General features: G+C 37.9%; 2 protein-coding genes across 3 annotated transcripts; one reads left to right on the top strand and one right to left on the bottom strand.

Moving 5' to 3' along the window:
- Window positions 1–767: 767 nt before the first annotated feature.
- Window positions 768–12,955, top strand: LOC133528059 (uncharacterized). Its single transcript, XM_061865268.1, has 5 exons — window positions 768–1,217; window positions 1,907–1,981; window positions 2,646–2,778; window positions 11,881–12,034; window positions 12,638–12,955. Exons 1-5 carry the CDS (start codon window positions 1,095–1,097, stop codon window positions 12,801–12,803), a joined length of 651 nt encoding a protein of 216 aa, XP_061721252.1. The 5' UTR covers window positions 768–1,094; the 3' UTR covers window positions 12,804–12,955.
- LOC133528058 (uncharacterized) lies at window positions 3,230–10,749 on the bottom strand. 2 transcript variants are annotated; one of them, XM_061865266.1, is made up of 5 exons: window positions 10,433–10,594; window positions 6,026–6,135; window positions 4,772–4,875; window positions 4,168–4,389; window positions 3,230–4,025 (listed from the first exon to the last, which is right to left on the bottom strand). In XM_061865266.1, exons 2-5 carry the CDS (start codon window positions 6,108–6,110, stop codon window positions 3,480–3,482), a joined length of 957 nt encoding a protein of 318 aa, XP_061721250.1. In that variant the 5' UTR covers window positions 6,111–6,135; window positions 10,433–10,594; the 3' UTR covers window positions 3,230–3,479. The 2 variants fall into 2 exon arrangements, with proteins under 2 accessions (XP_061721250.1, XP_061721249.1); XM_061865265.1 differs by lacking the exons at window positions 3,230–4,025; window positions 4,168–4,389; window positions 4,772–4,875; window positions 6,026–6,135 and adding an exon at window positions 8,140–10,250 and having other exon boundaries at window positions 10,433–10,749.
- Window positions 12,956–12,973: the final 18 nt, after the last annotated feature.

Raw genomic sequence — 12,973 nt, 5'->3', positions numbered from 1 at the left:
CGATAGTTATAGTACATCCCTAGTTCACAACGAAAAAGAATATAAAATATCTAATTTTCGATGTGTTATAGCCTGCTGACCCAAAATAAGGTCAAAAGTATCTAAAGCAATACTTACCGGTCTTCATCCAAGGGAAATTTCGCCATAAAATCCCTTTTTTCATGATTTTCTCGAGTGGCTCGCTTGCCACATATTTCACACTTAGTAAACCATTTTCTCGCTGGCATTGTAACAAACTCGCTCTTTACTCTGATCACGGTTGACTATTTTAGATTTTTTCAATAAATAATAAAGAAATTACACGAAATACCCGAACAAAACATTGAAGCCTTCATAAAAAACAAAACAATTAGGCTGACAGTTGACTTGATGTAAACTTGACAGAATAAATATCACTGACGATGACGTTTTCTTTTTCTTCGTTGGCAATAATTTGCGAAACAAACTCCATACAAAACTTTTTTTGTGCCTAGTTGCGTCAGCCTGACTCTAGGTCCATGGGGTCCCAGTGCGCACAAGTTTTTTGGAGAAATCGCGAAACGTCTGGTTGACGTAACTGGTAACCGAAGAGCTGGCGGCTTCCTCGCACAACGTATCAGTATTGCGATACAACGAGGAAATGCCGCCAGCATCCTTGGTACAATGCCTCAAGGGCCTATTTTAGATATAAGCTAGTAATAGTAACCATCTGTATATATCCATCAGCTGGAGTAATTGGAATATATTTGGCTTTTTTGGGAAAACCTTGTAGATTGGTGCGGCTTGGTATTCGACTTAATTATTAGTCTGAAAAACTGAGTCGAGCCTTGAGCGGACTTGAGTCTGACTCTTAACCGAACACTACATGGTTCTGTCGGTGCAGCTTGGACTCTGTCCCCCGAACGCGTGGTAGTTCTATCCGCTCTAAACTCTACACCGTTACATCTCGAGTTATCCAACAATAGGTCGCGGAAACACATTGTCACATAATTTTAATTCCCTACACTACTTCTGTAAAAACTCCGCGAATTGCCGCCAAACGTCTTAGCGCTTTGCGGGTAACACCACCTGTTTAGAAAAACTCAATTGCCTGCAATTAAAAAATACATGGAAAGATGTGGCAAAAAACATTGTTTTCAATAACTTTAGTTGTTGTTTACGTGTCGTGTGAAAAAGATATGAAGAGTTCGCGTAAAGCCAGATTATTTACTTTTAATACGAAAGACAAAGATATAACGGTAAGTTTTTGGCATCTGCATGTATTTATTATGGAGATTCAAATATAGATTTAGTTGATAGAGACATTATATCCTATAATGGGAGCTATGGGTCAAGAATTAAGTAAGTAGATGGTAGCTCGTGTCGGTGAACTGGATACGATTCGGGGACCTCTTTGAAGAAACCGAGGATTTTGTCTGTGCAATTGCAGACGGAAGTAATGATGACATATATATCCTGAAAAACGAAACGGTCGACATTTGTCGGGCATGCTTCCGTCCCGGGGAGTCACTCAGGCATATCATCTCCGGTTGTTCTCATCTTGCTAACGGCGAGTACTTGCACAGACATAATCTCGTGACGAGATTATTCACCAGCAACTTGCTCTTCTATACGGCCTTGTGTACTACAAATATTTACTCACCTGCGCCAGTTCTCGAAAATGGTCGTGCCACGCTCTATGGGGATTGATCTATCATCACTGACAGGATTATTGTAGCCAATAAGCCTCCTGACATCGTGCTGATAGACCGATCGCGGCGTTGGACCGACCACTTATTTGCTGAGAATTTATATGACATAGGTACTTGATTTTCAATTTTTTTTGCAAACTATCGTGTAGTATACATATATAGTATATCAAATGAAAGGGGGCTTGTAGTGAGAATTTCAAACGAATTCTTTTTACCATTCGCTTGGTGATTTACAGGTGGATTTGGATTTTTCGATTCCCTTCCTTTCTATACCAGTGAAACCTACTGCGGATAACGTTTTCGGATCTATTGTGAGTCATATTTAATTTTATTATATAATTATAGTAATAAAAGTAGTATATTATGATAGCTGCTTAAACAATATTTCCAGTAGAATATAATAACTTTGTAAATTATTATATAGTTCGAGTAAGTACCTAAGTGTGCTTAATTTACGAGTCCATTGTACAGTCAGCATCAAAAGTAGCGTATCAAACAACGCTTCAAAAGTGTCTACCATTCCGTAGAACAATTAAGACGGTATAATATATACTTATGAGCCGTGAATTTAAGAGATTTATCGATATTTGGAAAACTTATCAGGAATATCAGATACTTATGGCGCCTTGTTTCATCCACTATTTTCACTTAGTTGACATATTCGAAATCATACATCGTAAATTTTAAAAAAGTAAAAGTATTTCTAGAATCAGACTAAACTTACTCTGCACTGATTAGAAGAAATTAAAATGTAAGAGTGACTTTATAAAGTTTATGACTTTTAAGTTTTATTGTACATAACTAACACTTTATGAGCCACACGAGCTTGAAATAAACGTTTCTTCACTTTATAAATGTCATATTTTGTTATATTTTTATTAATGATGACATTGCCATAAATAGCTTGGTCCAAAACTGCCCGTAGAACAAAAAATATATTACACTTTCCTCAAAAACTCTAAAATTTATTTACAGGGTATACCGTCAGTGAACGTGAATTTACCAGCTCTCGTACTAGGGGGTGGAATGGTCATCGCTTCAACTTTCCTGCTCCCATTTCTGTTCAAGACTTACTCGCACCATCCACCTTACGACAGATACGCTAAGAGTAAGTACCTAATAGGTAGAGTACCTGTCAATGTCATCAGTAAACGTTAACCTGTCAGCTCTAGTACTAGAGCGGGGGGGAGGGGGAGTGGTTATATGCAACTCTCATGATTCCGTTCCTGCTCAAGAGTTATGCGCACCATCCACCGTATGACAAATATAATATAGAGTACCTTTCAAGGTATACCATTAGTACCATTAGTACTTGGTGGTAATGGGAGGTAAATATATATGTCACTTAACTAATTGAGGGTATCATTCAACAACCATTGTCATGCGCCAGAGATACGCCTGGAATTAGATTATGATAGTTATGTGTGTGTGTAGGCTACACCAAATCATTTGAATGTGAATTAAATCCACTAACTTAGTCAGTACCTACTTTACTAATGCAACTATGTTTGTAGACATGCCAATGTATGAGTCAGTTCTAACAATAATACGTATTTAAAGTAGCTATTAACTTTTAATGAATTCAATATGGGACGTGACGTGACCTGCACAGACAATACAAAAATTTATAACTCGTAACGAACAAGACATAATTATTTCGTGACACTTTATATGAATTCAAAACAAAAAGCAATAAGTTCTGACCGCTCTGGCCTCTTTCCATGGAAAATGACGCCTGAATTTTAAATGTTCAACTATTGACGCTTGACGCGGGGCATCTCTCTGGTAAAATAATGAAAAAAAAAAACATTAAAGACATGGTTGCATACAACAACACCGCTTCCTAGGCTGTTTCTTCCCTTTAGACGCACCTGACGAACATTTCGTACACTTAGACCTTGGAGGTTCGACGATCCCCGCATCAGCTTTCGTGTACTGTGTTTCCACATGGACATAATGTTTCCTCTTTCTCGGGGCTAAATCGAAGCAGCCAAAGGGCGGAGTATATTCGATGTCCCAAGTCGCATTGCTGGATAAGGAGCTAAGAGACTCCTCTTGGCAGATGCAATCAGGTTCTTTAAATGCTGGACAACTGTCTATGACTTTGTCTATTGCGCTTAAGTCATTGCAGTATACGTCCATGTACGCACATTTGCAGATGTCCTCCACAGCCTCGGCGAGGGCCTTTCTGATCTGCGCGTCGCGTTGTTTCTTTAGTTTGACCATTTTTCGCGCCTCAACCTTGGCCTGCTCCTCGGGGCTGCGTTTCTTGATGATTTTGAAAATTAACGGATCGCAATCGACGTAAGGGTCTTCGTTTGGAGAAATTTCTGTTAGGTCTTTCAATGGGTTCACCTGTTGAATAAATAAATTTTATAAAGTACATTCCTGTTGAGTTACAATAACTTATCTCGCATAATACTTATTATCCTAAGTATACGTATAGTGAGAAGGATCATAGTAAGTTAGCATAATAGGACTTATTGATAAAAATAACCTGAATAGTAAAAGTGTCTCCTTTCCGCTGAACTTTCAGAGTAGGTTTCGGTTCCAAAGGTTCATCAGGCTCTGAATCTCCTCCACCGACATATTTCTGGCCTGGTTTCCGCTTCTTTTTCTTCTTATCTTTTTTTCCATCCATTCCTGCCCGGGCGGTTTTGAAGACCATGAGCTTGGCTACGCTTTTACCGATGCGGCCAGGTTGCCATCCTTTCGCTGGCTAAAATTTCAAATAAGAAGTTATTCTTAAATCAACGTACGCTCTTTTTATTTCTATTCTATTATACTTAAATATATGTTGCTATTTTTGTTATGACCTATAGTGCATTCGCGGCATATTGGTTCGAACTCGAACTGACCACGATTGCACTAGGTCTGGTCTAAACGTAAGTTTAGAGCACCTTTTTGAAATTAAAAAATATTTGTCGAATTTAATACCAATTTTTGAAGTCAGTAAGTATCAGAATAGTATTAGTTTGCTATTTGATACTTGAGCATTCTTGAGTATTTTGATGAATTTTGGAAATGGTATAAATCTATTCAGAATTTTTTTGTCTAACAACGAGTAAGTAGGCACCGAAGTGTGAATAGAAAGGTGTTACCTTAAGGCCAGGTACGTCAGGAGCGTTCCACAGCCAGCCCATCCTTGTGGGCACCGGCATACCCGGTCGACCAGCGCACCCGCCATCGCATATTTTATGCCGTGCTGTGTAAATCATAATGTAGCTTAAGAATTGTTCATACTTAAAATGCACCAATCCTAGTTAATACCAAAATATCGACTCAACTGTTATCGATATCAATTTGTAGCAATGTCTAAGGCCCACTTGCACCATCGCATTAACCCGGGGTTACGCGGTTAACCGCGAACCTAGTGTCAAATTGTACTGGTAACCTTGGCAACTCCAGGTTTAACCGGATAACCCCGGGTTACTGGAATGGTGCAAGTGACCCTAAATCATAATAATACATGTGACTTCTTCTCGAACTAAAGGTTTTTAGTTAACATCGTCAGCTCTTTCATGTTCATTACCTACTTGCAAACCTATTTCGTTTATTCTAATTGAAACTATAAATATCCAACATCAGACATTAATTCTAAGCACTTACATTGAATGAATGAATGAATGAATATAATATTTTAGAATTACATAATGATGGTAAATATCAAAGTTTATCGATATCGACATTTAGAATAAAAACACTTTCATTTGCCCTCGCACTATTTGACGTCAAACCAAAATTGGGTACTTGACACATGTTGAATATTATAACAAAGTTTAATTAAATGGATAGAAAATGAGCCATCCAGTGTAAAAAAGAGGAACTTAAAAATTATAAATTAATGAGATTATAAAAAAATACAAGGCTCCAGATTTAGGGCTTTAGACACATGATTAACTCTTTTACAGGTCGCACCAATCTACAAGTTTTTCCCAAAAAAATCCAAATATATTCCAATTAATCCAGCTTTGTTGATTCATTTGAAGACAAGTAACATTTCCTGAAAGTATAATCTAATTTGAACCTTAAATCGGAATGCTAAAGTTGAAATTTTAATGGCGCGTATGTGGTCGATAAATCGTACTATGCCTGGAAAAGGGTTAAAACTTTTAGAACACCATTTGACTTTGATCCTCATTCTGTGACTGATGTGTTAAATTTGTTAAAAATCAAAAAACACATATCAGTGAAAGGATAAGAATCAAACGGCGTTCTAAAAGTTTTAATCATGTGTCGAAAGATGGTAATAAATTTACTGTGGCTAGAAAGTTTTCTTTGACAATCCACCACTATTTCAAATTCTCTTTGCCCGACCTTAATTTGTCTTCAATTAAAACAACTAAACATCTTACGTGGATACATGTCTCCGAATGTGTAGTTGTATTTTGATGCATTTTTCTTTTTCTTCTTATTGTTATTATCCTCCTCGTCTCCCATGTTGCTTTATGTGTTTGGTACGGTTCTAAATATGCGACACACACAAATTAATAACAATAATGAGTCATCGAAGAGCAAAATGCGATGATATGATACAGATGTAGTGAATAATCCTTTCCCATCGCATTTTCACGGAAACGCACGAACGTGTCTTGCTATTTCAGTCAATCTCGATACAAAAATTACTGAGGTTGATTGAAGTAACATGACAAATACGAACGATTCGGAGAAAATACGATGGGCAAGGATTATTCACTACATCTGTAACTAAGTTCGTTGTCACACTGATGCGGTTTTGGGTGGGGCGCCTGCGTGATAGCCGTCTAACACGTTACAAACTGAACCTAACATTACAACTACACAGTTTTCAGCGCCTTTAAATTTTGATCGTCATTTGCTGTTAAAACATATCGCACACTTGCAGGAGCGTATTTAGCCAAGGGGGCCATGGCGAGAGGCTGGAAAGGGCGGCAAAACAGGGTTTCTTTTCCTTAAATTAAATAGACTATCATCACTTAATGGGCCGGCGAATCTAATTGGCCCGGGGCACCAAATATTTAAATACGCCTCTGCACACACGCCGACATCGTTGGTACAGTCAGCGTCAAATACTTTGTAGCAGTCAAAGTGGCCAAATAGTTCGGTACACCATACTAAATACATGGTGTACCGAACTATTTGGCTACTTTGGTTGCTACAAAGTATTTGACGCTGACTGTACAAGCTTGCACATACGAGTATATACCTTAATTGAAAGCATGAAGGCTACAGTGTATTGTTTGACCCTGTTAGAGTAACCTTCATGCAACGGTATACATTTGCTAGCTTGTAACAATGATGTTAGCGTCGTGTGTGTAAAATAGTTAGTCGTAAGGTGGCAACACAGACAAAATGTCACGGGTTCTTAATCAGGAGGGACGACAATTTGCACGAGAAGTCAGTCTCCAGTTCCCCTATCGATAAAATTGTTAAGAGCCTCTGTTGGTTGATATAGCCTCCTTAGACCCAGAAGCAATTGTTTTGTTTTCGAATTTGGAACCCTTAGTTACATAATAAAAGTTTAAAATAGATTTTGGAATATGTACAAAAATTTGTACTCAGGGTCTTAGGAGGATAGATAGTTACACCAATGTTAACAGGCCCAAAGGTTCTTGACATTGTAATGCTTTCAAAATGCAATTTAATTTTCCAAAAATCCTTACTGTCTAGTCATCAACAGTTACATTCACGTCAGCAACAAATGATAGGGGGCTAATAGAGCTGGTTTTATAAGGGATTGAACCTTCAAATAGTTATGTGAATATAGTTCACAAAATATAACTTAATACAATTTCTCTATCTTTTAACCTGAATCGGTGGAAAATATTACTTTTATCTAAGTTAATTATTATTAATTACGTTAACCAACCATTCAAAATAATATTGTCCCTGACAACCCATAACATTCGTTCGTCTATATGCCTCTCTATCGCTCGGATGTGCAAGCGTGGTAGAGAAGCATATAACGATTTACATTTTTTTATTCTTGCGGTAGGTATTTTTGCCATCTGTTTGTTGATTGTTGATTAGTAAAAAGCTACTCTTTACATTAACCTTTTGAACGCTATAACTAAACAAAACGTCAATCACACGCCAAGATCACGGGCACAATCACTCTACTTAACCCTTTTCCAGGCATAGTACGATTTATCGACCATTCATGGTCAGGTCATTAGAATTTCAACTTTAGCATTACGATTTAAGGTTCAAATTAGATTATACTTTCAGGAAATGTTACTTGTCTTCAAATGAATCATCAAAGCTGGATTTATTTGGAATATATTTGGCTTTTTTGGGAAAACTTTGTAGATTGGTGCGGCCTGGAAAAGGGTTAATATATATAAAGCATACTTGAAAACACAATGAATTTAAGTACTCTTGGCGTCTGCATCCAAAAGGTTAAGACACAATATTATAATTTAATTTAAGAGTTGATGATCAAATGTCATAGGTATATCAAACTGAATATGAAGAGAAAGAAAACACAATATTATATCAAAATTTATTATGATGATGTTACCGGGTTACAAAATAAAATAGTCAATGATAAGGTTATTATTTTCACTTTTTGTCTTCTTTAAACTTCTCTTGTATAGCTAACTTGTGCACTCCGCAGCAGCTTTTGCCCATCTGCGACAGAAGAATCTGTTCCTTGTCACAACACCTTCTTTCAGTGTCCACATTAAATGTGTTTACGCACCGCATGTCTCTTTCTTTCTCATATTTCATGTATTCCCTTATGGCGGCCTTAATTCTTTCAAATTCTTTGGAACAACAAACTTTTCCAGCGTCACTGTAACTCGGGGGAAGTGGTGGTTGCGCAGCGGTTTTGTACATTCTTGCAAAACCATCTGGAACACTGCATGGTCTGCCTATGACTGGACAAGGGCCAAGTTTGATCGGAGGCAGGCCGTATGGCAATGGCTCTGCTGCCTCCTCATCTTCTTCAGCCTTTTCCTCATCCTCAATCATCCTCGTGACAGGGCAAGTGCTTTTGTGCTTGTACAGAGGACAATACGCTTTATGCTTCTTCCTGGCAGCTATATTTAATGCCTCAGTTAAACAGACGCAATCAAAAGTTTTACACGACGGAGTGGGTATTGGTGGGTTGCACTTGCAATCCTTGTCATCGGGAATGTCCAAACAAACTTTATCTGGAGTTACAGTCACATTGTACACGAAATGAGTATTGGATCCTATAGTGCGTGAAGACTTTTCATTTAATGATTGCATGTTAGGAACACTTAATGAATTATACGTAGATTCTTTTGGAGGCATAGTACCTCCTTTACTGCAGCCACAGCCGCAGCAACCTCCTCTTTTCTCCATCATTGATTGACTTTCTTTACTATTTAAATATTGATAGTAAGCATAGTCAATGTTTTGATTTGCCTCTTTAAACGTCGGTACGCTTAGCACGTAGGCGACTGCTGCAGCATTCTTATCCTTTTTGGCGGAATCTTTAGGGTTATTGGGTTTCATACAGTTTTCCATTTTGTCTTCTTGTTCCTTACAAGTGTGACCAGGTAGAGAATTACCGCCGCAACCCTCGCACACAGCTTTCGGGCCCGCAATCTTGTCAGGACACTCTTCACGATGATAGCGATCATCTTTACAGTCACAAGCACCGCAAACCTTTTTCGTTGTATTTGTAGTATCTTTAGTTGGCAATGAACCAGCTTTTTGTTTATATGTGTCGAGATTCCTGATATAACATCTTACTTTATGAGCAAGCGCGCAGTTAGTATTACCACATGGACCTCTAATGTCTCCCATTTTGATTTTATCAATAGAATATTCCTTTTTCTTAGGTTTCTTTTCATGTTCACAGCGAAGATCCGCGTCAATTTTTTGGCCACAACTTTGCAATTCTGTGCACACTTCAATTTTCTTCTGGGCATTATTAATCACATCCGGATCTTCTAACGTAGTAGTCTCGTAGAGACTCCCAAGCATAACAAAGTTAGGATCATCGCCTTCCACACGTTTACATTTGAACATGCTAGGAGCTTTATCTGTTCTAAATACAAAACTTTCAGGATCTTCCATCAGTTGTTGGAACTCTGTGATGATCGATTCACCCAGAGCACTTATTCTAAGAATAAAATCAATTTCTCCGACCTGCTTACAACAACACTCATCCATAAGTTTAGTGCGTTGTTTAATACTGAGAGGCTGGTGGAGTGTACAGGGTTCAGCAGAGTCCTTCAGTAACTGGTAAAAATCCTTTTCCCAGAACATTGTGCCAATTCCAACGAACTCCTTTGTTTCATTTTCTTCATCGGTCCAGACTTCCAATTCCAGTGGAAACTTATCCAGGATATTGAGTACGGTATCAGGGTAGCTAGGAAATAAGAAAGACTTGCCAACTCTGAATATTCTGGACCATTTTCTATGCCCGTTCTCATCGCATTCAATTACGTCGTCTTCAACTTTTGGATTCTTGGCCATTTGCTGTTCTTTAATGATGAACTGGTTCTTAGGGCCAAATGCTATTTTAATAATGAGCTTGTTTTCTGCGCTTTTTGACTCGTTGTCTTCAGATACAAATATCGCCACTCGGTCTATCATAAATTCAACCAGGTACAATTGCTCCATGACCTGTCGAGTTCAATCGGTTTGTAAGAATACACTTCACCTTTTCGTTTTGTATTTATTTCAGGACTAAGCTTGATTCACGCAAACCACAATAGGTTACGACATTTTTTTCAAAATATCAAAATGTAAAGACTAACAATAAAACAAGTTCGGTGAATAATTACTAGAAATCAAAAAGTACTTACGGTTGTTTATCGTGTTCTTGTATTTTAGTTAGTAAATGTATTCATTACTATTGGACACTGATAATTTTATTTTGTAACCCTAAATTTTGATACATTTATTCAACCATGTTTTTGACAAGACATTACTGTCCAGCCTCTCGAAATAAGAACACCATGGCCGTCAGGATTATTTTATTTTTCTACTATACATCGTTGATTTATAACTTGTCAATAATTTTGCAAGGAGTCCGTTGTCTTAAAATATTTTTCAAGTTTGGCTGAGTGCGGCTAGCTTATAAGTTTCCAACTTAAATTTCATGTTAGTTTCTGTAAGTTTCAAATGGAATATTTCGCTTATATTTCTTTAAAATTTTCTTGGTTTTCGAGTTTTTATATTGTCGCCGCGGGGTGACTTTCCTATACAATATGTTTAGATAAAGAATTTGTTAAAGATCTGACTGCTTTCTTAGCTCAAAACTGTTTACAATTTTTTTTATCGGAATGAACATCATGCCAAATAGAATAAAACGCCAAGCGGAGTCTATAATGCTTAATAAAGATATTACGAATATTATGGTGTATTAGGATAACGAATAAGAAAAAGTAAAATGACATACATTCATGTATGAGATATTAAAATGAAATATGTTTAATATGCATTGGGCTAGCGTGGAGACTATAGCCCGAGCCTTCTCGCACATGAGAGGAGGCATGTGCCCAGCAGTGGGACGTATATAGGCTTAAATTATTATTATTATGTTTAATATACACATACCAAGCAACACTAACAAGTATGCTTACAAAACGAAAATAAAGGGAAAAAGGCGCGCCGTAAGGTGGTCTTGAACTTCGGTCCATCGTATAACAACCGGGTACGATTACCCCTTAGCCACGCGGCACTGTCACATATTTTCGAATTTTCCGATCACAATCCATCCTACTGACGTCACGAGTAGCGGAAAAGTTGCATGAAATTTAAGTGAAATTTATACGGTAATATTTCTATCAGAAACATATCCTGTCAATTATGTAATTTTCAACAGTTGAAATATGTCACCGTTAAGGTAATATGTGAAATGTTTCAGAAATTGCCCATCGCTAAGTGCGGCTGGGCTGCTGTTTACGGTATACTTCACAAATCTAAAATGATGCCTACGCTTACATTCTCGATTTGAGGTATACTTAGGTGGTGTGTATTCGTATGACCAATATTGACTATTCTATTAAACCCATATGACCATTCTAAGGAATACAAAGTCAGGTACACTGTTTTGTCACCTCCCCAAGTTGTACTCGTATGTGGAATACTCCGCGACCATGCATGGTTAGTTGTCACTGTGAAGAGTGCCAAGATGGCACAAAGTTAGCGAGATCGGGATCGTAATAGCGCTTTCTAAAGCATAATTGCGTTTGTTAGATTGGCCAAAGTAGACCCAAACTAGTTTAAGATTATTCTTTTTCTATCACAGTATTGGAGCACACACAATTCGGGGCCGACGGTGTACTGGACTTTGCTAATAATGTGCTGAGTGGCGGCGTGCAGGGTTGCGTGCTTAGGGTTGCGTGCTGGTCCGGTCAACGTGACCATGAAGACGGAGCGAAATTCTGGACTGGAGTTATGAGGTAAGGCTAATCATCAACACACCAACCAGCATTTTCTCATTCCACAGCTGAGCACATACTTCCCCTCACATGCGGGTTTGGGATATAGTTCCCAAGATAGCCCAATGATACTACTTCACAAATACCTAAGAGTTTCTTTGTAGATATACAGGTTTTCTCTTGATGTTTTCCTGCACCACATATAGCACCTGCACACTGCATAAATGAATATAGTAGTTATACTCATTGTACTATTTTGAACTCATTGTAAGAAGCCGGGAACCGAACAACTACCAGTACTACGCTTTACTTCTCACCTACCAGTGCTTCAAAGTCAATGTATTCTTTATTCAAAGGCCTAGCAACAAGCACTTTTAAATTGTCAAGTCTTACAAATATCATCTTAATCTAAATATCAGAGCAATTTATTGATGCAGTTATTATTTTTGTTAAAAACATTCAATAACAGCTTGACTGTGCTTGACAATAAACGAACATAAACAATCTAATTAGGATATTGTGCATGTGACCCAAGCATATATCTATGACATATACTTACTCTTCTTTGAAAATACACAAATCGTGTACAGTACTAAGATAAATAAATTGGAATACTAATTTCAGTAACCAGCTGGTGTCCACCCTGGTAAACTCCACGGCGGTAGAAGACGCCATCGCATCAGGCCGGCGCGGTCGGGACTGCTCCGTGTACTCACCCTGTCCGCTCACGGCCCAACACTACCCCATGCTTATGAAAAATTTGATCCAACTGTCTAATACTATCAGCTAAATTATAGGATTAAATTATTGTAAGCTTCGTCACGCTAAGTGCTACAGCAAATATGGCGATGGCGCTCGCATAAATTGCCACTGCTAAGTCGTTGCAAACTTAGCGTAGATGGCCCCTACAGTATCTTTTGTTATTAAAGACTGATTATATTATTTGAAGATGCAATTATT

This window comes from Cydia pomonella, chromosome 19 (assembly GCF_033807575.1).
Source record: "Cydia pomonella isolate Wapato2018A chromosome 19, ilCydPomo1, whole genome shotgun sequence".
NCBI lineage: Eukaryota > Metazoa > Arthropoda > Insecta > Lepidoptera > Tortricidae > Cydia > Cydia pomonella.
The sequence above is the reverse complement of the archived record's forward strand: the minus strand, read 5'-3'. Positions and strand labels throughout refer to the sequence as shown.

Bases quoted from the DNA above. Each gene is read 5' to 3' on its own strand.
- LOC133528059 (XM_061865268.1), top strand. From the start codon at position 1,095: ATGTGGCAAAAAACATTGTTTTCAATAACTTTAGTTGTTGTTTACGTG. The intron at 1,218-1,906 runs GTAAGTTTTTGG...GGTGATTTACAG, and splicing joins CGAAAGACAAAGATATAACG to GTGGATTTGGATTTTTCGAT. The intron at 12,035-12,637 runs GTAAGGCTAATC...TACTAATTTCAG, and splicing joins TTCTGGACTGGAGTTATGAG to TAACCAGCTGGTGTCCACCC.
- LOC133528058 (XM_061865265.1), bottom strand. From the start codon at position 10,247: ATGGAGCAATTGTACCTGGTTGAATTTATGATAGACCGAGTGGCGATA.